Here is a 27,923-nt window from a genome sequence, read left to right as displayed (position 1 = left end):
GAGTGCAGAACACGGTCAGTCATTGGCCATTGGCTATAAAAATAATAATTTTTTTTTTTACTACGGCAGCTGGTTTAGGTCAAAAACGGATCACGTTCTCACCACAAACGAAGAGTTCGTTTGAAAGCGTACCTTGTACGCTTGTTTGGTGCGCTTTTGGTGCGCACCCGAGTGCAATTGCTGCCTTCACACCTGCCCAGACAAATGTTTACCCCAGACCATGGGGTAAAACAAACTCTAGTGAGATTTAACCAAAATAAATGAGGCAGATGTGAAAGCACCCTTAGTTATGAATAGTTTTGTTGTATTTTTACATCTGCAGTTCATCAATGGTAGGAAAAAAAAAATCAGATCAGTGGCCATAATGATTGCACACACTTACTGTTTTATTTTGTTTTGTTTTGTTTGATTCTGCTAAACTAAATAAAATTAAATTAGTGACTCATTGATTTTAATGCTTTGAAAATCTCAAAAGATCAAACATTTGAAAGAGGCAAACGCTTGCTACTGTTCCTCTTTCTTGCATTCGATCTATTTCTCTCTTTCCCTCTGCCACTGTCTCTTTCTTTTGTGGTGTTAGGCTCTTTTATCTGTGGAATAATAGGAACGATGCTTTCATATTGATTGTTAGCATGAGGTAATCACTCAGAAGATGAAGATAATAAGCTCAGCAGAGAACTATAGAGAGGAACATGACTGATGCCTGGCAAAATGTTCATGCACTGGTAATGATGTCCCCCTGTATTGATTATTACTTCCCACTTACCCCGGCGTTTAGTTTACATATTTAATGAAATTCAGTTTAAAAAGCTAAAACATGTATTTAGTCTTTTTGCGCCATGTATCTATTGCAATATCAATGTCCATCCTTCACAATTTGCCTAATGCGTTTTAGATCAAGATGTTAATCCAAGACTGATGGGGGCAATATATTTCTATGAAATATGAATTTTCAATGGAATACTCAACGCAAAGGGTTGTGGGTAAGAAGGACAGGGAGATAGTGAGGAAGCTGTTCAGGGCTGAGTGATGCAGATAAGAATATTGTTGATTAATTATTTATTTGCTATAATTTGGTTCTTTGTTTCGCCTGAAATGGCTTAATATTTTTTTATTATTTTTTTTATTGAAAACCCGCCAAAAGTGTTTAATATAAGAACTAAAATAGAGTAACAATACTATATATATAATCTTAATCAGAACATTTTGTTTGATTAATGAAATTAATACTTTTATATTTTACACACAAACTTGCCTGCCATTTTGCATGCCAGAAAATGGAAGTTACCAGCATTTCTGTTGTTATCTGATGTCACCAGGTCATTCGGTAACACAATCTCATACTTTCCTGCCCACTCGTAGGCATATTTCAGCATCACTCACGCTTTCACGGGTCACAGCAGACCACCATCAATCTCTGTCGTTCCCCTTCGCTCGCTCTCTGTTGTGCAAACACTACTCATGCCTGACGGAGCAGCGCTGCATGTTTCGCTCCCATCCAATCCATATTGACGTGTGTCATTTAGAGCTGTGGTCAATGACGAGTCTTTATCACTCCCTTCGCTCCCACTGCCCGCTGACAGCTTCCAGTCTAGAGCTTATGAAAAACACCAAAAGCTGCTTAATGGAAACTGCCTACTGCCACCGTAAATGGAAATGGAGTCAGTCCCAAGATGTGGTGGAGAAGTGCAGGTTGGGAAATGATACCTGCTGTTTGGAGCTCATCCAGAAAATCCATATGGATTGAGACGAATGCGGATTTCCATACTTTGAAGCTGGCAGTGCAGGCATATTGTGAAGGTAATGATGCAGAAGGTGTGAGAGCCCTACAAATACCAGTTCGCTTTTCACCAAGTTCGTCTCAGTGTCTACGTGAGAATTCATTCGCCGATTTGTTTGAGAAAGTAAGGCATGGAATGGCTTTCACTGTCTTTTAATTGAGACTTAAGCAAACAATTTGTCTTTTTTTCTTTCATTTTTACCCTCCGTCAGGTACCGTGTGATTGTATATGACACCCTGTTTGATTGATAATTAGGTTGTGGTGACTGGAGGGACTTAAAACTTTAATTATAATATGATTAAACAATGCCCCCCTCACAGATCAAGCTAACGATGCAGGAAAGCCAATTTAATCCCTGTAAGAATGACTCTGAGCATCACAGGAACGGTAATGAGAGCTTGCAGAGAGAACCCTAATATCCGCCGCATGAGGCTCGGTCTCCCTGTGAGCAGTTGTCACCACACACACACACACACACACTTGAATGGGAAACTTTCTCTTACATTCATTGCTCTTAATAAAAGGTAATGGCCCCCAACACTGCACATTTTGCACAACACCCCCAACACTTTTGTGACATCCAATTTGGTTCATAGAATCATTTACTAAAGTGTTGCCGATAACTCTGCCCTAAACGTACTGCTTTTTTCGACAATGGCTAATTATTGTCTTTATTTGGCTCATTGGGAACATTTTTGTGGAGACATATTATGTTATCAACTTCTCCTTCTCTTCCATACGCACACACAAATACTGCCTCTGCATTTTCACCTAGAGTGATATGGCCTAAATTTTTTTGTCATATACACGTGCATTAAATTGTCTTTAAAGCATTAGATTCTCAGGTTAGGGCCTCAATGGCTGAAGCTTAAACTGCCGCCCACTGTAATATGTCACAACGTATGACCCCAGCAGCTTGAAACTGTAGAGAGCACCCGCCAGAGCCGTGTCCCCTAACTTAACCTTTCATTGGCTCCATATAATGAATCTGAATGGATCTGTCAGTCTACATCCAGGCCTAGCGGTAAAGCTGGTTCTGTCAGCCATTTTGTCCTAAGGGAAAGTGCTTTCTAACATTACAGGTGTACCTAGCTGCCCTCTACACTTTATTTGCACTCGTTGTCGTTGGCTATAACCTTCTCTTTGCTGCCTTGCTTCACTTTGTTTTTGAATCTAACCAGCATCAAAATAGGCAAACTTGCAGCAGGTGTAGCCTACTTCTCAATTGTCATTAAATCTGGATTATGCCGTCTTTCCCGTCCCCCAGGTTTCCTCTTATTGGAAAAGTGTTTCCATGGAGAGCGTTAGTTGAGTTAGTACATATGGGTTTAAGTCATCTACAATGCATAGCTGACATTTACCCAGCATGTCTTGAGAGCTCCCTGAACATACGCTAACGCCGCCTTCTGATTATTTATGTATAAATTCCGCTCATGTTGTGTGTGCTACTGTATGCAGATGATCAATTTATTAAAGGAAGAATGTATAAAGCATTTTTTAGAGTGCCTTTGAATTGATTCATATTATAAAGGCTCAATTATACTCTCAGTCTTAGCTAGGAAGCTAACCGCTGTTTGTCACCTCCATTTCAATGACTCTCACTTTTCATTAAGGCATGAGAGGTGTGTATATTACCATTATTTATCAGTATGTGCCTTCCTTGGCCCACTGTTCAATGCTCTAGTGGATTTATTCAATGGTGTCCCATCGTTTGACTGTGCGGATACAGAAGCACATGCATAATGTATGGCTACTATGCAGATGTACTTCAGACCACGTTATTTTGGCTTTTATTTTTTTTTTCAAGCACCCATGCTCAATGCATCAATGTCCCCTGTGTTTTTCCTTCCCCAGCAGTCACCTTGACATTTCGAAAGGTTAATTTGATATGTTATTCAAGTTAGCAAGTTATGAAAATAGTTATTCTCTTTAGCTGTAAATTAGCTCTCCTAAGAGCACCGCGATGAAAAAAATAGCTTTAACTACCCTTGTGTAATAGTGCACTCATCAGCTGGTCTTTAAATCTGGATGTTAGCTTATCTACCTTAGCAAGATTGGTTTGGTTGATCTATTTCGACTGTTTTAGACTAACCTTGGACACCTGGTTAAGATTAGCTAAACCAGCTAAAGACCACATTGGGAAAGCAGAAAATGAGCTAAACATCATCTTGGATAGGTGGGAAGACCATGTAAATCCAGCAATAGTTGAATTTCTGTAGCGGGTACATCAGCTTAATATGGTAAAATGGTGCCTTAGCCTGACCATACCAATCAAGCTGGTCTGTTTAGATGGATTTTGGCACTTGTCATCTGTAGAAACCATTTAATGACCAGCTTGGCCATGCTGTGAGCCCAGTTAAATCTGCCTAATATGGCTTGGTTGTCTTAATATCTTAATACTCTATGTCTTAATATAATATGTAGGTTGGTCTTTATTGATTTTACATGTTTCTAGAACAGGTTTTGGACTGAATTATCTGATAAAACTAAACTAAAGACCAGCTTGGCCATATTGGGGGAAAAAAAATACACACACAACTTGGATAGGTAAGAAAGATCAGCCAAACCAGATAAAACCAGCAATGACTTTGTAAACGAGTCTAATTTGGTTAGCTGATCTCTCAGCTTGGCCAAACCAGTTAAGATGGTCTGTTTAGATGGTTTGAGTGAGTTGTGGGGCTCTGGTCTGACTTGCTAAACCAGGTAAAACCAATTAACCTTCTTAGGCTGGTTTATTATTTTTTTGGTTTGCTTGTTAGCTTTGCATGTGGTTTCTTTTCTTTTTTTTTTTAAAATCCTAGCTAGATTATTAGCATTCTTAGATATAGATATAGCCTTCTTTTCCCCTGCTATCTGTGGTCCACCAGAACAGACCTGTTGTGACCTATTTTTTGGGGTTGTGACCAACTAGTTTAGAACCACTAATCTAGATTATCCTATTGCCTGTAAAACGTGGGCTATAAATTAAACATGTAGTGCATGTTATTTCTCCATTATGAACTGTTCATGACACTGCTTAGTATAAAGGAAATGTGAACTCCTCTCATTAGACATGTTAATTTAGTTTTAAAGGGTGGAGAAACTACTTAGACTCTCCTTTGATCATTATTCATCAAAGCTCCGAAATGCACAAGCAGGTTGCACTTGTCCTTGTGCGGAACGTGCCGACAAAAGTGTTTAAAGATTCACAAGAAACATGTCCCCCCTCATTTGTGCAAATGAGCAACAATGCCGTTTCCCAGAGCTTACAGTTCAGCCAATTTCATATGCATGGGATTCAGCTTATATGCCTCTATCTCCTGCCCTATCTTGCAAATGAGAAAGGTTATCTCGCTTGCACCAATTGATGAATGAATGACCGTGCAAAGGTTTAGGCCGTCATGCTCCGCCAGGTTGCAGGCCAGGTGAGACATATCCTGCGGGGTTTAATATTTCGTACTCTTAAAGGGGAGAGACTCCCACTGAGATCAGATCCAGAACCTTCCGCAGCGCTGCTGGATCTTGCCGGCTGGAAGCCCTTTAAGCAAGGAGTGAGCGTAAAACGGAACAAAAGCGATTACACCCTGTTCTTTGCTCTCAGTAAATGTGGTAGATGAAAGTATAAAACCAGTTTTCATACAATTTAAATCATTACAATTGGGGACTGCAGTGGAAATTTGGTTTTGTAGCCTGTAATCTGAAAAAACATGTAATTAAGGATTATTCTAACAGCTAGAATTTATTCTTTTGGGAGCATTTGAACATGGATTAGTGTTTTTGGCCTTTTCTAGATCTTTAACCTATTTTTTGTATTTAATTTTATATTATATTATATTATATTATATTATGTGATGGGCAATGATTAATCACGATTAAAAGTTTGTGTTTGTGTTTGTGTATATATATATATATATATATATATATATATATATAACTGTATATACATGCAAATATTTCCTAAATATATACATATGTGAGTGTGTTTATTTGTATATACAAAATAATTAGTGTTTAGTGGATTAGTGTTTTTGGCCTTTTCTATATTTTTAACCTGTTTTTTTTTGTATTTAATTTTATATTATATTACAGTATATTATATTATATTATATTATATTATATTATATTATATTATATTATATTATATTATATTATATTATATTATATTATATTGTATTGTATTGTATTGTATATTTATTTTTAAATATGCATGTACCCCTTAGTTCATCTCCCCATATTTTTTTATATTATTAAAAATTAGGGCTGTCAAACGATTAATTGCGATTAATCGCATACAAAACACACATCCTTGTATATATTTAAGAAATATTTTCATGTATATACTGTATATAGATTTATATACAATTTATATTATATATAAATATAAATATTTTATATATAAATAATATTTTTTTCCTAAATATATATATATATATATATATATATATATATATATATACACAAAATAATTATAAACAGTGCACCCACATATATTTTGTAAACACAAACTTTTATTTTGGATGCGATTAATCGCCATTAATCATTTGACAGCCCTATTAAAAATACATTTCATCTAGCTTATCTGTCTCCCATGTTGGTTTGTTTGTTTGTTAAAAATATACAATCTTTAATCTAAATATCTATCTCTGACGTTTTTTTTTTAAGTATATTTTATCTCCTATTTGATCTTTTAAGTTTTGTTTACTACGTATATTATCACTGGAGGTTCGTATCCACTTAGAAATGAATGAGGGCTTTTCAATAATGATGACCTTAAAGTAAAAAAGATTGTGAAGCACTGAAGGAGAAGTGAAGGAGTGAAAGAGAAGATATAAGAAGGGAAAGAGGGTAGTGTCAAGTACTGGAACGACGCCCCTGGCTCAACATTTCCAGGAAGTCCAAGACCCTCTAAACTCTCAGTGGAGCCTTCATGATCGGAGGGAGATATGTCAGAGTTGACATTTAGACATTTGGAGGAGGTTGATGTAGATGATGTCTGTTTTTGGTGCAGGAGTGGGGGTGGTTGCGCTCAAAGGTTGTTTGAAAGAGCGTGAAATGCGATACTGAGAGGGCTAGAGATGGTTGTTGTTCACCGTGATATAGCTGCACTGGGAGTAGGTGTTGGAGTCATTGGCACTGAGATGGTTCCGAAAGGAAGCCCTTCATTGGGCCAAGTGATGTAGTTGTGGGTGGAGGTTTTATGTGGGATTGACCTCACACTCTTCCGTCTGTCCAGTTAAACGTATGCAATTATAATCCCATATGTTACTTAGCACAGAGAAGATCCTTTTAGAATGCTTAATATGTTTTACTCGGACACAAGGTCCAACTTCGTGCTAATGTGGATTTAATTAAGAAAAATTACAGGCAAATATTTATAATATATATATTTGTTGATATTTAGACAATATTTATCTTGACGATTTTGTCTTTTACATGCAGGGCTCTAGCAAAGCAAATGTTTTGGGTTCAATTTGATTAAAGTAATACAATGTGAACCTTGATTGCATTTTAAGTCATTTCGAATAAAAACATCTTCGTCTTGGACAAAAACGCAATCACATTGAAATTGTCATAAAAGCTGATTCAAGATTGAGGTAAAAGATGTTATACATGAATTCCTGATTTTTCTTTGAGATGGGTTTATTCTTCAATTCACTGTCTTTGATTTAAATTGCTCATGGAATTTACATCAGCTGGATTAAGATCGTTCTTACAATCTGTCGCATTATATGACGTGGTCATTTTGCGAGACTATATTTTAGACTGTATCAAAATATAATGCCACATTTATATCACATCTTGCAGCTGAGTTTTTGGCCTAATCCAGAAGCTCATGCTTTGTTTGACTTCGTTTGCGGGACTCTGATCGCCCTAGGCATCAGTGGTGAATTTGGCACACCGAATAGCTGGACAGACGTGGCCAGGAAAGGGCCGCAGTCCAGAAAGCATTCGTACACAAAGCCCTGGGCACAGAACGCGTTCTGGCTGCAAAATGGAAGAATGCCAGCAGCTCTTTGGGCTGTGGTTGACTGATGGGTGCTGGAAAAGTTGATGTTTAGAATAACGGTGCCCTTCACCTAGTTTGCTACTGTTTCTCTGAATGAACCTACTTGGCATTGTGTGCATATTTTGTGAGTCCTCACTAAGAACTCTATTGTGTTGTGGCAGGAAACTGGAAGGAGTGGTGTTTAACTGCAGCTGCAGTATCCGTTGGATCCAGCTGTGGCAGCAGCGAGGCGAGGCCGGACTCCATAACCAGCAGCTGTTCTGCAACAACGGAGTCTCCAAGATCCCTCTACAGCTCATGAACATCTCTCAGTGTGGTATGGGACACTTTATGTAAATTATGTGGTTGTCTTGAAAAGAATGGTTTGGCTTCAATACAAGTTAAAAGGGATACTTCACCCCAAAATTACAATTCTGAATTCTTTCAATTTTTTACTGGCCTTCATCCTAACCGACATGACCTTTTTTCTTCTGTAGAACTCAAATGGTCAAATGTTGTTTTGGATCCCATTGATCATCATTTAATGGACAAAAACATGCATTTGTCAAAATATTCTCTTTTATGTTCTGCAGAAAAATCAAATTGTGTTTGAGTAGGAATCACAGAATTGTCATTTTTGGGTGAAATCCTTTAAATGGACAATGTGTCTCTAAATTTAGGGCTGTCAAACGAATAATCGCGATTAATCGCATCCAAAATAAAAGTTTGTGTTTACATAATATATGTGGGTGCACTGTGTATAATTACTTTTACTATATATATATAAATACACACACATACTTGTGTATATATATTTAAGAAATATCTTCATGTATATACAGTACATAGATTTATATATAATTTATATTATGTATAAATATAAATATTGTATATATAAATATATATTTTTAAATATACATGCATGTGTGTATTTATATATACGTATATATATACACACACACACACACACAATATAATTATACACAGTGCAGAGTACGAAGTGGAAAAAAAAGGGTAAAAAATATAGCTTCAAAACTTATACAATTCTAAAAGTTAGCATGAGTCTAATGTGGTAAAATTGCTTCCTGATGTTGTTTGTGTAAAATTATAGCCTATTTAATGTCATTATATTAAAAAGCTGGTAAAATATTATTATTGTTTTTAAAATAATGGATGAGTCAAAATTATTTTCTGTTCCCACAATGATGACATAATGGAATTCTTGCCACAAATGCTGTCGATAGAATTCAGCTATTTAACTTATTTAGATTACCTTATACATATTTATATGAAAAAATAATAAATTACCTGCAGCCCATTTTACATACCAATGACTGCTTGTCTATTTCCAACCAAGATTTGCCGGAAATCAGCGTGAGTCACAGTAACCTGACGGTGATAGAAGGTGACAAGGTCACAATCACCTGCAATGGATCAGCGGTGCCTGTCCCGGAAGTGGATTGGACTGTCGGTGAACTGCATTCAATTAACACACACCAAGTAAGGCAGACTTTTGCTGACTAGAAATAAACATGAACTTTTTTGATGCTTATATGTATTTATTAAGTTAATTTAGTCGACAAAATATTTTGGATGCCAGCTAAACCAGCTTAAACCACTTGAAACTAGTAAACTGTGCTTAAAGGAGAACTCCGGTGAAAAATGAACCTTTGGTCTAATAAAAAAATGGTACCTAGTCAACTGTTCCCTGAGATTTGTTTTCATGATAATCGAATGTAAAGAGTTTTATCTCTAAAAACTGTTTAGTGTATAATGCAAGCACTGGGGGCATTTACTAAGTACAAGAAATCGCTAGTTTATACCACTAACAAGGCTCAAAATAGCCCCACACTAACGCAGTAATATAATGAGGCTCCCTACATGCAAAACAAAGCATTGAGAACTTTGTAAGTGTATAGACCGTTTAATAAGAAGATATTTTACAAAGACAGTGCACTTCGTGTATACAGACAGGAGCCATCTTAGAAAATAGTCTCGATAAGTCGATCCCCGAAAGCCGTTCATACAGTTCAGAAGATCACTCAGCACGTCGTTTGTGGTTCGACTTGTTTTCCAAAGATGGCGCCGCCTGTATACACGAAGTGAACTGTATAAACTAGCGATTTCTTTTTACTTAGTAAATGCCCCCAGTACTGGCATTATACACTAAACAGTTTTTAGAGATAAAACTCTTTACATTCGATTATTATGAAAACAAAACTCAGGGAACGGTCGACCAGGTACCGATGTTTTATTAGACCAAAGGTTCATTTTGCGCTGGAGTTCTCCTTTAAGCTATTTTTTTTTTCCCTGCTGGATGGGCAGTACAGCCTTAAAATGACTTTACCTCTTATCCCTTACAGCCTGATTTTATTCATTTCGAATAAAATATGGCGTCTACCATGACTCGGATGATCCACTTGAGCCTTACAGTGACTAGTTAAACCATAAACCATTTGTTGAATCTGTGCAAGCTTGGTTTTGTTTTCAGAAGCTATTGTGTCCTCCTCTCTTCCAGTCCAATCAATATCCACCGAATGTCCACTCCATCAACTTAACTCTGGTCAATGTCAGCCGAGACGATAACAGCTTCATGCTGACCTGCATTGCAGAGAATATAGTTGGGATGACTAATGCCTCAATACAGCTTTCAGTGCAGTGTAAGTGCCTCTTTTTTGCTTCTATGCCTCTCAAATGCCTTTACATTCAGCCTCACTTCCTCTAACGTGCCAATTCTACCTTTTTGCCTCAGAGTAGCTCACTGAACACTGTCTCTGCCTCTTTAGCTTGATACTGTCAATTGCTACTGTGCCTCATGGCTACCAACTCTTAATTTGTATTGCCTTTGTTTTAAAGGGTAGGCATTTATGGAGGAAAGATCACCAAAAAGCTTGCTTTCTTTTTTTTTCGTCTTAGAAGTAGTGAGTATTATTGATTGAAATAGCTCTGGGGAATGCAGAATCAATTCTAGAACAAGGTAGGGGTGAGGTGTGTATTTTTTGTTGTTGTTATTATTAAAATACTTACTATTATTTCAACTTAACATGTAGGCAACTCTGAGTAAGTCATTGGCTGTGTCCGAAATCTCGACTCCAACCACTACTCTAGGGAGTAGAGCAGTATATAGTGAGCTCACCAGCATAAAAACCACTTTCGGACACTACTCGATTGTCTCTCGGCGCCGTTGATTACGTCATTGCTGTCGCCCGTCCGTCTTTTTTACGATCAACGCAATGCATGATGGTATGTAGGGCTTGGGTTAGTGACCATCGGTTGTACACTACTTTTCAAAATGCATTCTGGGATACATTGAGTGGACTATATAGGGTATAATAATCATCACTATACATTCGGACAGCACTACAAAATGGCGAGCTCACTATATAGTGAGTAGTGGGAGATTTCGGACACAGCCATTGTGTCGGTTGATGTTGCTGAAAAGTGTAACCACTGTGGCTCTAGTGATTTCAAAGCATTGCAGTTTGATTAAGTATTCTGACCAGCACAGCAGTGTTGTAGTCGAGACCACCTCACTCGAGTCCGAGTCGACACCGAGACCAGAGAGAGTCGAGTCCGAGTCAAGACCGAGTCCATAGAGAGTCGAGTCCGAGTCGAGTCCGAGACCAGAGACGGTCGAGTCCGAGTCGAGACCGAGACCAGTGAGGGTTGATTACCTAATTTACTTTTATTTACTTAGAGAAATCCTTTTTTTTTTTTTTTTTACTGAATTTACTTAGAGTTTAAAAAATATGATCAGTTTAGGGTAAAAAGGCCACATAGTAGGTGGTGTTAAAAGTAATTTTATTACAATTTGTCATGCGCAGTTGCGCACTAGAAAATCACCAATCACTGGGCATGTCAATCAATTTAAATAAATATTTTATTAACATACATTAATAATCATGAAAAATATTTTTAATTGAACTCGAGTGGACTCGGGAATAATTCCGAGTCCTAAAAAAAAAATGTTCGAGTACGAGTCAATTCCGAGTCTAAATGGACACGAGTCCATGACAAGACCAAGACCATTAAAATATGGTCTCGAGACCGAGTCCGAGACGAGTCCGAGTCTCGAGTACTACAACACTGCAGCACAGCATAGCAACTGGCTCAGCCAATGGGATGTGTTTGGGGCGGAGCTATCTGATTGACTGACCAATGACAGAGAGAGAGAGAGAGTGTGTCATGAAAACCTGTTTGACAACAGATGGTTTTGACATACTTACATGGCAATTCTTTTACGTTTTGGTGAATTGGTGACTAATTGACATAAATTTGTACAATCTCACACGATCTGCGTTTTTTTTTTTTTGTTTTGTTTTTCACATGATACAAATTCATATGAAATCACCACCTTCATAAGATCAGGTTGAATTGCTTGAGATTGTTTTTGTTAGGTGATGTTAGTTCACACTTCAACTCTTAAATATTTTGTATATGGTCTCTCTTTATCAAACCAAATTCTATAAATCATAGTGAGGCTATTTAAATTGCTTATGAATTCATTAGAAATTGGTTCACCAGAAACAATCCTACTCCTACACCAAAAAACAAAATAAACAAGAACTCATGTCCAACACAACCCTATGTGTTGTAGGAAAGTCATTTGTGTAGTTTATTGATCTATGAAAGCGAGAGCTGTTCTTCATCTGGACTTTTCACACGAAAAAAGGCTGTAAGTGAAATATTAGAGAGATTTATCAATGTTATCATGGTTCAGTGTGTAGTAGGCAACATGTGATTGCTTTGTGGCAGAGTTTGGTGGTGTATTTTCTGTGTTTGTGTGTTGGCAAGGATATGCCGGGGTCTTAGAAATCAGAAACTTGGAAATGTTCCAGTTTTTGTTCACCTAAAATATGTTTTTGCTTTATATTATATTACTCTTGAAAATAAAAAATCAATGCATGCAGCATTTTTTGGCATTAAGTTTATTTTTCCCATATGGGGTATGAATGCAAAAAATAATGTCCCAAATGAAAAAAATAAAATGAAAGAAACAACAATTCTGAGGCAATAAGCAACTATGCCTCTAATCAAACATATATACCCCTGAGAAACAATAAAACAAAGAAAAAGCCAAGAACAAAGACATAATCTGCCTCAAAGTATCCATATATAAAGACGTGGCTCTACACATCACATTTTGACATCCAGTAATAAAACTTTAGTTGATCTAATTAAATGAAAAAAAAAAAAATACTCCAGAACTGACTAACTTGGTGATGTAATGACTAACTGTTCTGCATATTAAAACTATTTGAGTTAACGGCATACACTGTCACAATCAGATAATAAAGTGATATAAATATGAATACCACTATTGCCATTAATTAAAATAAATCGAAAAATTTATAACATCCACACTACAACATCACACCATCAAACAACAGCTGTTTTCTCCCACTTGGTTTGAAGTAAGGCAATTATAGACTTCCTTATATGAACACAGCTACAATTACAATGTAATGTGAGGTCGCCGTGTTGAATCTGTATTTACATTTATACTGAACAGTGTTGGCCAACAACAATGTAAGATGATTCTTCCCACATTCTATCTATTGACCGCATGAGATTTGCTTAGAGCGGCAAATTCTGTGGAAATAAGAGCAAGTCACTCTCTCTCTCTCTCTCTCTCTCTCTGTTTCTCTATTTGTCTTTGGCCTTGAGATTGGAGAAAAGTCACAGAAATCAAAGGATGCCAATTGATTAAAAGTTTTAGAAGTACAATACTTTTCAAAACTTGAAAAAAAGATTTTTTTCTTCGGGAGAAGTCTCGGTTTCACTTTATTTTGATGGTCCCTTTAAAGGGATACTCCACCGTTTTTTTCATATTAAACTATGTTATTTCCTTAACTAAGACGAGTTGATACATACCTCTCTTGTCTCTGTGTTTGCACTCAATCGCTGTGGCGCGCGAGACACTTTGATAGCACTTAACTAGCCCAGTTCATTCAATATGGACCAAGAAGAGAAGCGACCAAACACCTCCACGTTTCCCTATTTAAATACAGTTACACGAGTAGAGTAACTTGACCTAGGACTTTCATTAGAGTGTTAGTAGAGAATCAGTATACTAGTAGGGTTAGGGTTACAATAAGTTGACATTTGCATTGTTACTTATAGTCAGTAGAGTGTCTGTTGGAGGAGCATCACAATAAAGAGTTATCAGATATTAAGCAGACATTCTACTAATACTCTAATGAGAGTTAGTTGACATGTAGATGCAAAGTTACTTATGGTCACCAGAATGTTTAAAAGGGACCATCAAAATAAAGTGTTACCAAAGTCTCTTATTCTCACCAAGGATGCATGTATTTAATTGCATTTTTTAAAAATGTATATTAATTTTGAAAACTACGGAGCCCCTAAAGGGACATGGTGGTGGAAAAAAAAATGCCAGAAATAAATAAGATGATCCTTCTGCACTGCAAAAAATATATATATTGATGGTTTAACTTAAAGTAAGTAACCTTGCCTTAAAAGTTGATTGAACTGGAAAAAGTGAGTTAATACAATAAAGGAGAATGATTTAATCATCAGAAACTCAAAATTATATGTTATCTGAACTAAATAAATTATTTAAGTTGATTTGACAAAAGAAAAAATGTTGTGATTACTAAACTGTAAAAAAATATTGTTGGTTTAACTTAAAAAGTAAGTAACCTGGGTTGCCTTAAAATTTTAAGTTGATTGAACTGGAAAAAGTGAGTTAATACAATGAAGTAGATAAATTTAATCATCAGAAACTCAAAATAATAAGTTATCTCAACTAAATAAATTATTATAAAGTTGATTTGACAAAAGAAAATATGTTGTGATAACAAATCTTGAAAATATTTTTACAGTGTGCATTCTCTCGCAAAACCTTTGTGTTCCCCGAGAAAACCTTTTGAGCTCTTTGCGAGTGAACGCAAAACATTTCATATTGTTTTAATGTACCACGTTCCTAGGGGCTCCTTAGAAAACAATTGTGCGGTTGAACATTTTTTTGTGTAACCTGTGATACTTTTATTTTCAATATTCTTTAATGACTAGTAAGTTAAACACAACATTTACTTGAATTAGAAATATTTTGTAACATTATAAATCCTTGAATGCATCCTTGCTTAATATCAATACTGATTTCTTAAAAAAAAAATCATGCATACTTCAAACATTTGAACTATACTGTATTATATTTATATTTTATATACTTACATTAATAGAATAAATACATGAATAGCTCGAATTAACCACTGAATGAATGTTTAATATGGACGTTTGACATATTTACCGCATCATAATTGCTGACAGTTACCGCCTTACTAACACATGGTGGGTGGAGAAGATAATGGAAACGTTTATCGAGTGCAGTTGTTTGCCACCTTTGGCTCGGCGCCTCCATTCCATGAAATGTCCGCTCACACACATGCTTGATGGCCAGTCAGGCAGTTAACATGGGATCTTCTGTCCAAGAGGCAGGATAGCGGATCAAGCAAACATCCGTACACGGACCACCTGTGCCACAGTGGACAAAGTCCCGCTCATGCATGAACGTGGTTTATGGTTATCCGTGCTCATTGGTCTATGGATTTATGTTGGACGGTAGTTCGAGGTAGTTAATCCTTTCTGTATAAAAAAAAAGTCATTTGTTTCTCTCCTGCAGTCCCTCCTGTCATCATTAAGTTTGAGGAGCCCCAGAAATTGCACGACACATGCATGATGTTCACGGTTCGTGCGCACCCCCTGCCCACCCTGAGGTGGTACTATAAGGGCGAGGAGATCAAGACCAACGAATACGTTCGTCCAGATGTGGTGGTCTATCAGGACAACCTGGAGGGATGCCTCATGTTCAAAAACCCAACACACCACAACAATGGCAATTACACGCTGGAGGCCAGCAACTTCCTGGGCGTGGCTGTCAAAACTGTGTACGCCCACTTCCTCCAACCACCTTTTGATGGTACGTGACTGACTTGCACTCAGTTAAATCACACATTTCAAGTCTATGTCAGCCGGAAATCCACAGTTTGCAGGTTTTCCCCCCCAATGAGTAATATGCAAATTTTCGAATTATTTCATTATTTAACTGTCAAATACGTAAAGATCAGTAGACGATGCTGAGGAAACAACATATAATGCATAGTGTATTAGCAAATCTTACTTTAAATGCTCATCATCCACTTGTGCAAAAGTAGTCAAATTCTCTGGTATACTGGTGTGCCCTGGGTACTGTGATTTGAGATGTTAGATTGCACACGTCGTGTTGAGAAACAGAACCGACTGGATATCCTTTAAAGGCCCCGCCTGAATAACTTATTAACACCTGAGGTGAGAATCCACCATGATTATAGATAAATATAGATACAGACATTTTTTGTGTGCATAAGAGTGTATTTGGAAACCTAGGTTCAATCTGTGCTTAAAATAGGTTTGTATATGTAGAGTTAGGTTTAAAATTAATGAACGATGTATTACTGAAAAAATATCTGTCTGCTTTCATTCAAAGCTGGAAATTAACAGTCTTAAGATTTTATATGTATGTATACATTTGGAAACGCTTTACAATAAGGTTCATTAGTTAACATTAGTTAACATGTACAATATGTGAACAATACTTCTTCAGCATTTATTAATATTAGTAAATATTAATTCCAACATTTACTAATACGTTATTAAAATCAAAGGTTGTATTAGTTAACATTAGTTAATGGACTGTGAACTAACATGAACGCACAATGAACAGCTGTATTTGTATTAACTAACATTAACAAAGATTAATAAACACTGTAACCAATGCATTGCTCATCATTAGTTCATGCTAGTCAATGCATTTACTAATGTTAACTAATGAACCTTATTGTAAAGTGTTACCATACATTTAATAATACTAATACTGAAGATTCTGGACTATTTCTTTGTATATCAAAACAATTAATTAAACGTTAATTATTAATTATTATTATATTAATATGTTATGCAATTAATTTAAAGATTTCAAGTGATTATTAAAGATTGATAAAGATTATTTAAAGATTATCAAGTGATCTCCCCCCAATTGGACTTGTTTAGAGTAACGATACTGAAAATTTTGCATTGCCATCACAGGAATAAAATACATTTAAAAAACAAACAAAAAAAAATCAGCTATTTTAAATGTTAAATTAAAAAAATTTTAAACAGTTTTTTTTCTTTATTTTTGATCAAATTAATGCAACATTGGTGTGTGTGTGTATATATATATATATATATATATATATATATATATATACATGCAGGTTATATGACGACCTCATGCATGATTCCTCATTAATGTAATATTATAAATATGATAAATATTGTAATTATTGTCCCATATTATATTCTGAAAGACTAATTTGAACATTACCATAACTGCACAAGAAATGCACTGAAGGATGCATGCTGATCATTTTAAAATGTGTTTACATGAGTCCTCAGAGCTGATCTCGACATATTCATATCTGGTAATTATATGTGTGTTTTGTTTTGTTTTTTCTCTCCTTTTCTCAGTAGACTACCCCGATTATGGTGAGTTTCTCCCTTTAATTGGATGCTACATGAATTTTTGTAACTTATTCATTAGTTTTGTTTATCATAAAACAAAGAATGATTTAGAAAGAAGCAATTTAGTTTGTGCACTGAACAAACAAATATCCTCCAAACAATTACCTTGGCCTTATTCTCAAATGGCTGGCCGCCATAGTTGGGCATGCTGTTATTAGACCTGTTTTGTATTTTTGGCTTAAAGTGACCGATATCTGTCAGTATGTGGGAAAAATCAGATCCTTTTCCACAAGAAATGTATTTAATGTGGATCAAGGACAGTGTCCAGAGGACAGTCACTTACCTTCACAAGAACATATCTTACACGGATACCACCCTAATTCACCACATTTAATAAAGTTGATGCATGGAAACTCTACAAATGACAGATTGTTACTGTCAGAGCTCTGAACGAAGTTGGAATGAAGATGGCTGTGGTTTAGAGAATCAGGTTTTCCACACGTGTCCTCGTTCGAGGTAAAAATAATAAATAAATAAATAAATAAATAAGAACAGCCTAACGCTTTTGTTCAACAGTTCATAAATAATACTGGCAGATTAATATAGGAGCAGACTCCCTGTCGAAATGGCAATATCCTTGCAAAAAAACGGGTCTAATAAAACAGTATTTGCCCCAAGACACGTTTAGTGAATTATGCCTAACAGTTCTTTGTGTCTAACTTTGTCTTTTTGTAACTTAAACAGTGTTCAATTCCTAAATACAATCTTTCCGAAATTATTGTAATGCACAATTAAAATAATTACCTCGAGTGAACATATAATGCATCCCTCACCTTTTAAAGGCTGCAATGACAAAACCAATTAAGTTACCAATCAAGAATTTTAAAATTAGTTTAAAAATGACATAACATTGATAATTTTGTAAATTATATAATGCATATACATAAACTGTTCAAAAATAAAGATAAAGAGCATTTTGACACGAAAAAAAAAAAAATAAATAAATAAAAAAGATAGGCCGTGTGTCCACCAAAGCGTTTTTAGCCAGCTGAAGACGCCGTGCTTTGGGCGCTTGAGCTTGAGCAGCGTTTTTTTTTTTTCCGTTGAGACGTTTTGTTGCTATGTTACAGAATCTCTGCAGCACAGTTTACTTGTAACTGATTTCGCATAAAATTTGTTTCATACTAAAAAAAAATAATTTTTAATCCATTTTGTTCGATTAACTCTGTTAGTTGATGTCGTTGTACAGAAAGAATGTTGTGACAGTTGGTCGTTGTGGTTTAGTCCCGCCCCTCCTCCACTGTGATTGGACGGCTGGGTAAAAAGTGACAGTGATGAGCGCTGCGTTTTATCCAAAGTTGAACATTTTTCAAATTTTCAACACTCGGCGACCAGTAAACCGCTCGGTGCTTCAGCTTGAAAAAAAAAAACACTCAGTGCCTCGTTACGCTCATGGCGTTTAAAAAACGTGGCGCTCCCATTGAAAACAATTTGGTGGACACACGGCCATATGTTTTACACCTATATACATTATAACGTAAAAATTTACATAATTGAGCCAAATTTTTTAACATAAGACTTTGGACATGTTTGTGTCAATTACCCCCAAATATCTGTTTGGGCTCACAGTTCTGTCCAGAAAGTTTCAGAAATGTTTTTTTGCTTTTTTCTGAACACCACTAAGCTCTTGTTTGTTTCCTAGTGAGTCCTACGCCGACCGCTATTCCAACCATGACGCATCGGCCTGAAGAGGACACGTTTGGCGTGAGTGTTGTTTTCTCTCCTGAGATCGAAAGCACCTATATGAAGTATAATGAGGTTTCCCAAGAACACATGGTAAAGGTGTTGAAAACAAACCCCATTCTAAACCATTTTTGTTTTCCTTCTCACAGTTTCAGATTCCCTTGTGGCTTGCGTGTTTTACAGCTTCTTTTAAAAAGTCGTTCTTCTCTGTGCTGTAATTGACTGGATAGAGATTATTTTCTCATCTGAAGATTTTAATAGGGACTTGGGCGACGGCACAGAGAATAAGCTTGGTCCTCGATTGTTTGGATTTCCTAATTATGGGGGAAAGCCTTTCTGCTTCAAATAGCTTTATTCCACCACTTTGACTGCTTTGATTTATCGTTTGTTGTCTATATTTTGTGTTTATCAGGAGCATTTAGACATTATATTAAGTTGTACGCTTTGTATTTCCCAAAAGAAAGTGTATCTTAGCGGCAAGTTAATTGCTATCACTCTCCTAGAATACCTAACATGAATTATTAGTATCATTTTTTTTTCTTTTATATGCTTTGCCCCTTCCCTTTTCATGGAATTTATCAAAGCTACTGCTGCCATATGCAACTTATGACTCCAATTATATAAACCTCTCATGATACAACATCAATATAAATCAAATAAACAAGTCGAGACACGCTTCATAGGTTTGCTGTAAAATTGATATTTTTCCCCTTTTGCGAGACACTCGAGATTAGACAGAAATATTTATTTGACACGTTTTAGGTTGCTAGTTGCCATTCCTGGACTCTAGTTTCGTAAAAAGCTTTTAAAACATACTTAAAAAGTTAAATTGTATTGACGCATGTTTTGAGAATCAAGCATGCTAAAGACATGTTTTGAGAATGAAGCTTGTCATAGCTAACATGCTAATAGTATGTAGAATGTAAACAGCATGCAAATTTGCCCTGTGTTTACATGTAGAATACCAAGATGACCTGCTTGGCAAAATGTGCAACTAAGCATACTGTTTATGCATTGCACTTGACTTGACCTTTCAGTGTGATTAATGAGCCGGAAACAACTTACTATCTACAGTTTTAATATCTTTTACGAGACTCAATGCGTCTCATTCACTAATAATTGTGTGGATCTAGTATTGGTACGCACAGGAGAACTTATAAAAAATTTGTTCTTAACTTCATTCTTATCTAATTTGGAGTATTCTAATAAATGAGCAACTGTGTGTGCAAGGTTAGTCATTTGCATAAATCACGGACAACCTGTCTCCATGTAAGGGTTTTCCTTTATAATTTCATCTTCACACGATTATAATATGCGATTTTTGTACATGTTGTTTGTTGTTCCTAAATTTGTGTTCATAAATTTAGAATGAACGTTGTCAGGATTTGTTAATGAAAACATTCATACAGATTTCACACACAGTTAGTAAATGCTACCCATTATTTTGATCTGACTGTCAAGTTAAAAGTTTTGAAAGTTAATGTACTGTGTAAATTTAACATGCAGCGTTATGAGACCACACGTGACAACAATACAGTTTTATCCTTCCATATTGAGTAGTATAATTGTATTTTATTTAGTAGGCAGTAAACAGTAAGCAACATGCTAGTTTTATGTTCCAAAAATGCTAAAGCTAAGCTAAGCGTTAACCTGACTGTGCTGAAATCTTGCTCTCATTTCATAATTTGGTTCTTCAAATAAATGAAATGTTGTGTTTGCTGCTTTTTTTAGGTGTCGATTGCGGTTGGCTTGGCTGGCTTTGCCTGCGTTCTCCTCGTCGTTATGTTTGTGCTAATCAACAAATATGGCAGACGTTCAAAGTTTGGCATGAAAGGTAAGCCAGTGTAAACTATTCAGCGGGAAACTTGGCATGTTGCTTCATTAGTGTATAAGTGTGACATCAACTGATAATTTTTTTTGTACCAACAACTTGTGGGTAGAAAAATGCTATGCTAATTATTGTGCTTTCTATTTTAGCACTTTGTTCTGTCTCAAACTGTTGAGTTGAGCGTCTATTTGACATTTTAAGTGTGTTTAGCTAGGCAATGTCAGGTTGTGTTTTGCAAATGTTTAGTTGTGGGAGTTTGAACGTGTATATACATTTTTAGCTGTTTCAAAATGGGTGTCGTGTTTACCAATTTCGAGAAATAATGAGCCTGATGGAGTTTCAGCCACGCTTTTAGTCCCTAAATAGGATTCATATGTCACTGTGCTGGATGGACCCTTGGGTTTGTCTGAGTTCCAAAGCCTGCGTTGCTGGCGGGTAGTTAGAGGACGCTGTAGTTAGCCATCGCCTTGGTTACGTGCTGGGATGGTGGGATGCTAGGCTCGGTCATGCTTTCCTGATTGTCCAATGGGTTTGGCAGTGTTATTGTTTTCCTCTCTCCTCTCAGAATCCTCCAAAGCGTGATCGGTTTGGCTACCCATGATGCATTTTGGCTGCTTTTTTAGCCAGTGTAGTGGGAAACAGCCCTGTTATGCATCCCAGCTCTGACATTAAAAGCAGAAATTTCACATTTTCCCCCTTGACGCCCCACTCATTGTAAATATGAGTCATCCAGACGTCATATAATGGCTTCGCAATGAACACTGCATGTGACATGTAGGCTCGTGTGGAACCGTGCAACACCAATTACGATACAACCAACTCAAATGCTTGCGTATCAAAGGGATAATTAATGTGATGCTTTCACTCCCTGGAGCCTCTTGCCATGTTATATTTTTCATTCAACATCAACTGGAATCTAATCATTGGCTCTGTCTGGTGGTAGCGGTGTCAGAGTACCCATAAGTCCCTGCTACGGCGCAGACAGAGCTCTAAATGAATGCGTGCCGTGTTGGCTGACTCTTGCCTTGGCACAATGCCACGTTCATTGACTTTCTCCGTTGCACTTTGGTTCCCACGGGGACATTCTTTTTTTTCCCCCTCCTCTCTTTCTACCGTGTTTTACAACCGCTACCCTTGTCTCTTCTCTCCACCAATCCCTTTATACCCTCCCACCCTCTTCCGTCTGCTACCCCCCACTCTTGTTGACAGAAAGCGAGAACTCTCAATCCTTTTTTAACCAAGCTAATTAATTGGAGATTAAGCCGATAACTTAAACGGATATGGAATTAAGAAAGAGAATGGAGGAGGGAGGAGAGCCCTGGATGGTGCTGGAAGAAGTCCGACAGCCTGTTCCGGCTCGATTCGACTTGTTCCGGCTTTTTAGGTCTCCAGCAAATTACAGGAAGATGATTGTTGTGCTTTGGTTTGCTTGTACCCCATTATTCAGACTCTAAAAAGAAAGAAAAGGGGTAAATTCATGAGACATGGGTGGCTTATTATTGGGATCTTGTGAATATTAGCTGAATAATTGGCATCAGATCTGTTTTTATATCCTTTAGTTACTTAATTGTTGTGTAACAATCATGACTGAGTTTTTATTTTTCTGTCTTTCGGTTCATTACGCATATATGGACTGATGAATAGCCCATTGCAGCCCATTTACCACTATTAACCATCAATAATCCCAATAAACTCTGTTTTCTCTTACTTTTGATAAGAAGCGAAGTCTCATTTCTCAAAGTCCGTCCATTTTTATCACAAAATTCAAACATTAAAGGCCGTTTTGACGCACTTCGATATGGCGTGACAGATCCTACCAGATCGCCTCTGGCTCCGTTTCAACGTGGGCATTGGGCTTCATTCTTGCCCAGGAGACCCGCACCCTGCCTGGGATGCACTTTTCAGAGAAATCGGGCCGCCTTTTCCTGGAGGTTTTCGTGTTTTTCAGAGCTCCACCACAGCAGAGATTGAATCCTCTTCCCCAGCCAGAGTGCACCCTCTCTGGCTTGGGTGAGTGCCTTGAGTGCCCTGGAGGTCCGAACCGATCCTACCAGATCGCCTCTGTTGATGCGTCAGTGTGGAGCGCGAGTGAACGTGATCATCTCTTCCTCTTTAATGAATAAACATGAAAGAACATCTGATTGTATGTTGAAAGATACACTTACTTAAACGTATCATGCAATCACTCAACAAATTTTAACTGCGAAAAGACGTCAATAAAACAGGTTGTGAATATTCTTAGCCAATATATTTTTCAGTATATTTTACTTAACCTGTTTTGATTAATGTATGTTTAAATAAATCTGTTATGAAAACTAGTTATGATGGCTACTGTGTAAATGAATATATTTTAACTATAAATTGGAGTAGAAACATAGTTTTAGATTGAGAAGTTAATTCATAATTTTTTTTATGCGAGTGTTGATTTGTTATATGTAAAGAATAAATAACAAATGGATTTAATCAATTAGGCTCTGTTGTTAATTGTAACCTTTAATATTATAGATATTATATGTTTATACTGTATAAGGACTCCCTATAAATAGTTTACAGCATTAGCAGAGATTTATTTTTTTATCCTTAAGATTTTTTTTTTTTTGATAAATATTGATATTTATTTGTTGATTTTGTTGTAGTCGTTGAATAAATGCGTTTCACTTTTTGAAATTGTTAGTGTCTCGAGGGCAGTTTTCCCCCAGTTCCAGCATTCTGCTAAATGCTGCTATAGTATCAGACTTCATTTCTTGGCCTTGTTTCTACTTTGGCCCTCAAGTCTGACCTCAGAGCCGTAAACTCCTGGGGATAAAATGTGGCCTTCTGTCGCTCTATTCAGTGATTTTATTATTCCTTTATTCAAAATCAAACAGTAGTCCTTTCTGTCCGACTGTCTCCGCTGAGAGCTGTGGAAAAAGCTGTTTGTGCTCTGGTATTGAGACTTTAGATTATTCTTTTGGTTCTCATCCAGTGCAATGAATGAGAGTTGTTCATATGAACTGAGGCGTAAATAATCTTAATCTACTCCTGTGGTGAGAGAAAGATTTGGTCCAGGGGACGCACAAAAGTCCTTTAAAAAACATTAGTATTTTTCTGAAGTACTTGTAGATCAAGCTGTTCAGGCAGATAGCGCTTTTTGTGTCCATTTTGGAGGTGCATAACTTTCTATGTTGTTTCCTCAAATGCTTCCTGGTGGAGAGGGAAAGAGAGAGATATCTGAAGAGATCTTGGTCCAGTCTTTGTTCATCCGCAAGTGCTACCTAGCTCCACCTGGCTCTCTGTAGCAGGACCGCAGGGTGTTTAAAGTCTCCTGATTCTTATTCCAGCCTGCATCTTACGTCTGAGTTAAACTTTCTCTGAGGGCTCGCAGTGAGATCCCATTATTACCATCTTAAATCTGACAGCAGGGCTCTCACACAAATGGAAAAAGCTTTTTTTTTCTCTCTCTTTAAAGTCCTTACATCTGAGAGAGAATATGTGTGTAAAATATATTTGTGTGTGTGTATGAGAGATCTGTAGCTCCAGTGCCTGCATTCATCCTTCTGGTTCAATAAAATAGACAGCCGTAGTACTTCTCCACTCCCAGACTTCATTTCCGTGGATATGGGGCTCAACTGCTTTGCTCCAGGTTACACTTCCTGTGATTTACTTATATCTGATTGTTTTTGTCACTTTTTTTAACTCTTCTGTGATGTTTTTATCTCGAAGACTTCCGTGGTGTGCCAGTCAATTAAAAGTGTGTTTGAAACGGATGGAGTTCCACTTCGCAGTAAAGAATGATTTACTTAACCCCAAAAGACCTCTTTTATGAGTGTAAGACATGAATTCATGAGCCGTGGATTATTATCTCTTGTAATGAATGATTTGGAAGTTCATCCTTGAGATGCTTAATTATTGTGCAGCAATAATGGTAATGAGAGCATGCAGATAGATAGATAGATAGATAGATAGATAGATAGATAGATAGATAGATAGATAGATAGATAGATAGATAGATAGATAGATAGATAGATAGATAGATAGATAGATAGATAGATAGATAGATAGATAGATAGATAGATGATAGATTTTATAATCTTATGATGAGGATGATGATCCTACTGGGTTCTGTTCCACTGCCGAGAAATAGTTCATAGTTCAACATGAAATCCACGGGGAGGAGTCCACGACCAGATACAACTCCTCCAACATTCACGACCAGATACAACTCCTCCCACCTTACATATACCTAAACCTACCCAGCTCCACCCCCTGATCCCTAAACCCACCCCTAAACATAGCTAGCTCCACCCTCTGATCCCTAAACCCACCCCTAAACATAGCTAGCTCCACCCTCTGATCCCTAAACCCACCCCTAAACATACCTAGCTCCACCCCTGATCCCTAAACCCACCCCTAAACATACCTAGCTCCACCCCCTGATCCCTAAACCCACCGCTAAACATAGCTAGCTCCACCCTTTGATCCCTAAATCCACCCCTAAATCTACCCAGCTCCACCCCCTGATGCCTAAACCCACCCCTAAACATAGCTAGCTCCACCCTCTGATCCCTAAACCCACCCCTAAACATACCTAGCTCCACCCCCTGATCCCTATACCCACCCCTAAATCTACCCAGCTCCACCCCCTGATCCCTAAACATACCTAGCTCCACCCCCTGATCCCTAAACCCACCCCTAAACCTACCCAGCTCCTCCCTCTGAACCCCAAATCCACCCCTAAACATACCTAGCTCCACCCCTGATCCCTAAACCCACCCCTAAACATACCTAGCTCCATGCCTGATCCCTAAACCCACCCCTAAACATACCTAGCTCCACCCCCTGATCTCTAAACCCACCCCTAAACATACCTAGCTCCACCCCCTGATCCCTAAATCCACCCCTAAACATACCTAGCTCCACCCCTGATCCCTAAACATACCTAGCTCCACCCCCTGATCCCTAAACCCACCCCTAAACCTACCCAACTCCACCCCTCAGATCTGGATCCGACTCGGCCCCCTGGATCTTGTGTAGCTGCAATGAGGTGCTATTTGTTGTTTGGTCCCTTTTAAAACATGTTAGCATTTATGCTAGCAGCACTGAGATGCAAAGCAAACCAACTACCTTCATCTCAAGCTTTTGTTGTTACAGAGATTAACCCATAGAAATCGTCCCGGTTGTTTCATAGTTTCCATTCCCACATCTATAATGCCCCAGTGCATCTAATGAGAGATGGTGTGCTAGCAGGACCCTGATTAAACTCCAGCAAGGCTAGTGTGACACCAGTTGGATATTGTTCATTCTGTATTTTTACATATAACGCACAAGCACGCTTGATTTATTTCTGTGTTGAGGTTTCGGGTTATAATTACCGATCTTTTTGAACAGCATAATGAAGAGGAGATGAGGAAAGAGGACCCATGTGCGACCTCATTTGTTCTCATTGACAAGGTTGTTGATCGATTATAGATGGCCAACCTGCAGTGGACACACATACAGACACACACACACACACACACACACACTTCAGCTTTCCTCAGTTCTGGCCTCGCTGCTTCAGCGAAGTGATTTGATTCTGACCTCAGCAGGTGTAGTCTGCTGAGTTTGCTTTACTGTGAAATCTCCCATATAAAGCATTTTTTTATGTTTCTGCCTTTGTAGCTGGAAATGACCCATTTTATTGTCGCACCGTCAAACAAATGTCTTTCTCTAGGTTTTCTCTTTAGCTTCTGTCTTCCTACTTTCTGTGTGTCTGCCTTCCTTCCTCTTCCATTTTTTTCTATATCCCCCCCTTTCCCCTTACATCTCTTCCTCCCTTCTTCCCTTTCTTCCTCCTACTTTACCTTTCCTCATACTTTTTCCTTCCTTTCTACTTGGAAATTACTTTTTGTCTTCCCTTTCTTTGTTCATTTTTTCCTTTTTTTTAACAGACCAATTTTATTTGGTAAGGTCCTTCCTTCCTTCCTTCCTTCCTTCCTTCCTTCCTTCCTTCCTTCCTTCCTTCCTTCCTTCCTTCCTTCCCTCCTTCCTTCCTTCCTTCCTTCCTTCCTTCCTTCCTTCCTTCCTTCCTTCCTTCTTTCATTAGTTTCCTTTCTTGCTCCTACTTTACTACTTTCTTTGTTTTTCCTTCCTTCCTACTTGGAACATACTTTCTGTTTGCCTATGTTTTTTGTCGTCTTCTTTCATTCCTTTTTCTTTCTTTCATCCTTCCCTTTTTTACCTTCCCGGATTTATTTGCTAACATGCTTCCTAATTTATTGTTCCTTCTCTTCCTGCCTTCCTTCCTTCCTTCCTTCATTTCTTCCTTCCTTCCTCCCTTCCTTCCTTCCTCCCTTCCTTCCTTCCTTCCTTCCTTCCTTCCTTCCTTCCTTCCTTCCTTCCTTCCTTCCTTCCTTCCTTCCATTTTCACATTTTATTTCAATTTCCTTTCCTTACAACTTTATTTTTCCTTCCTAGTAACTTGCTTTTTATCAGGTTTTGCCTTTTTTCCACATTCCCCTCTTCTTAAATTTCCTTTGCTTTCTTTCTTTATAAACCTACTTGCATTTTGCGCAAGCACATGAAAACTACTTGATTTATGGTTGCACAGTGGAGACTACAAAGACTACAGGTCTCATCCATTTGTTTGTGATTCTTGGTGGGCTTGGAACCACATTCATATTTTACTTGTGTCCATTTTTATCTGATGTAAAGAAACTGGCTGTGCTATTTCAGAGTTCAGCACCTTCCCTTTAGGGAATGCAGAGATTCATCTGGTGATATAACATCGGAAGAAGAATAGAGGAAAAAGAGGCTTTTAAAACAAAAAGAACAGGACACGAGAACAAATGATTCTATTAAGCATCCGCTGCTTGTCGTCCTTCAACGATAGATTCCCTGCCAAAAGGGCGAATGGAATAACATTTTTTTTTTTTTTTTACCTCTTAGCAGTGGCCTTGTATCTAAATACAATCTCATTCTTTGCCCAGGAAGCTTTAGGTGATGCTTAACTTTGAACCAGGACAACATAATGATATTAGCATTATGAAGTATAAAGTAAAGACAATGTTTGGGATTTTTCCAGAACACTGAGTGTGATTTGCTTGGCTTTTCTTTTGATTCAGATGATCCTTTACACTTTGCA

The 27,923-nt window shown here is 37.4% G+C and overlaps 1 protein-coding gene across 4 annotated transcripts in view; it reads left to right on the top strand.

The window, feature by feature from the left end:
- Positions 1-27,923, top strand: part of ntrk3a (neurotrophic tyrosine kinase, receptor, type 3a) — a 219,439-nt gene that overhangs the window by 99,329 nt on the left and 92,187 nt on the right. For 2 of the 4 annotated variants that reach the window (XM_039647923.2, XM_039647921.2), the window contains exons 5-11: positions 7,929-8,083; positions 9,104-9,246; positions 10,265-10,406; positions 15,392-15,688; positions 17,260-17,274; positions 18,953-19,014; positions 20,725-20,827. In XM_039647923.2, the coding sequence (XP_039503857.2) occupies positions 7,929-8,083; positions 9,104-9,246; positions 10,265-10,406; positions 15,392-15,688; positions 17,260-17,274; positions 18,953-19,014; positions 20,725-20,827 (917 nt within the window). Of the gene's footprint in view, positions 1-7,928; positions 8,084-9,103; positions 9,247-10,264; positions 10,407-15,391; positions 15,689-17,256; positions 17,275-18,952; positions 19,015-20,724; positions 20,828-27,923 lie in introns of all 4 variants that reach the window. The other 2 variants (XM_089127992.1, XM_089127991.1) reach the window with 1 other exon arrangement.

This window comes from Pimephales promelas, chromosome 25 (genome assembly GCF_988280905.1).
Source record: "Pimephales promelas chromosome 25, fPimPro1.hap1.1, whole genome shotgun sequence".
Classification (NCBI taxonomy): Eukaryota; Metazoa; Chordata; class Actinopteri; order Cypriniformes; family Leuciscidae; genus Pimephales; species Pimephales promelas.
The sequence above is the reverse complement of the archived record's forward strand: the minus strand, read 5'-3'. Positions and strand labels throughout refer to the sequence as shown.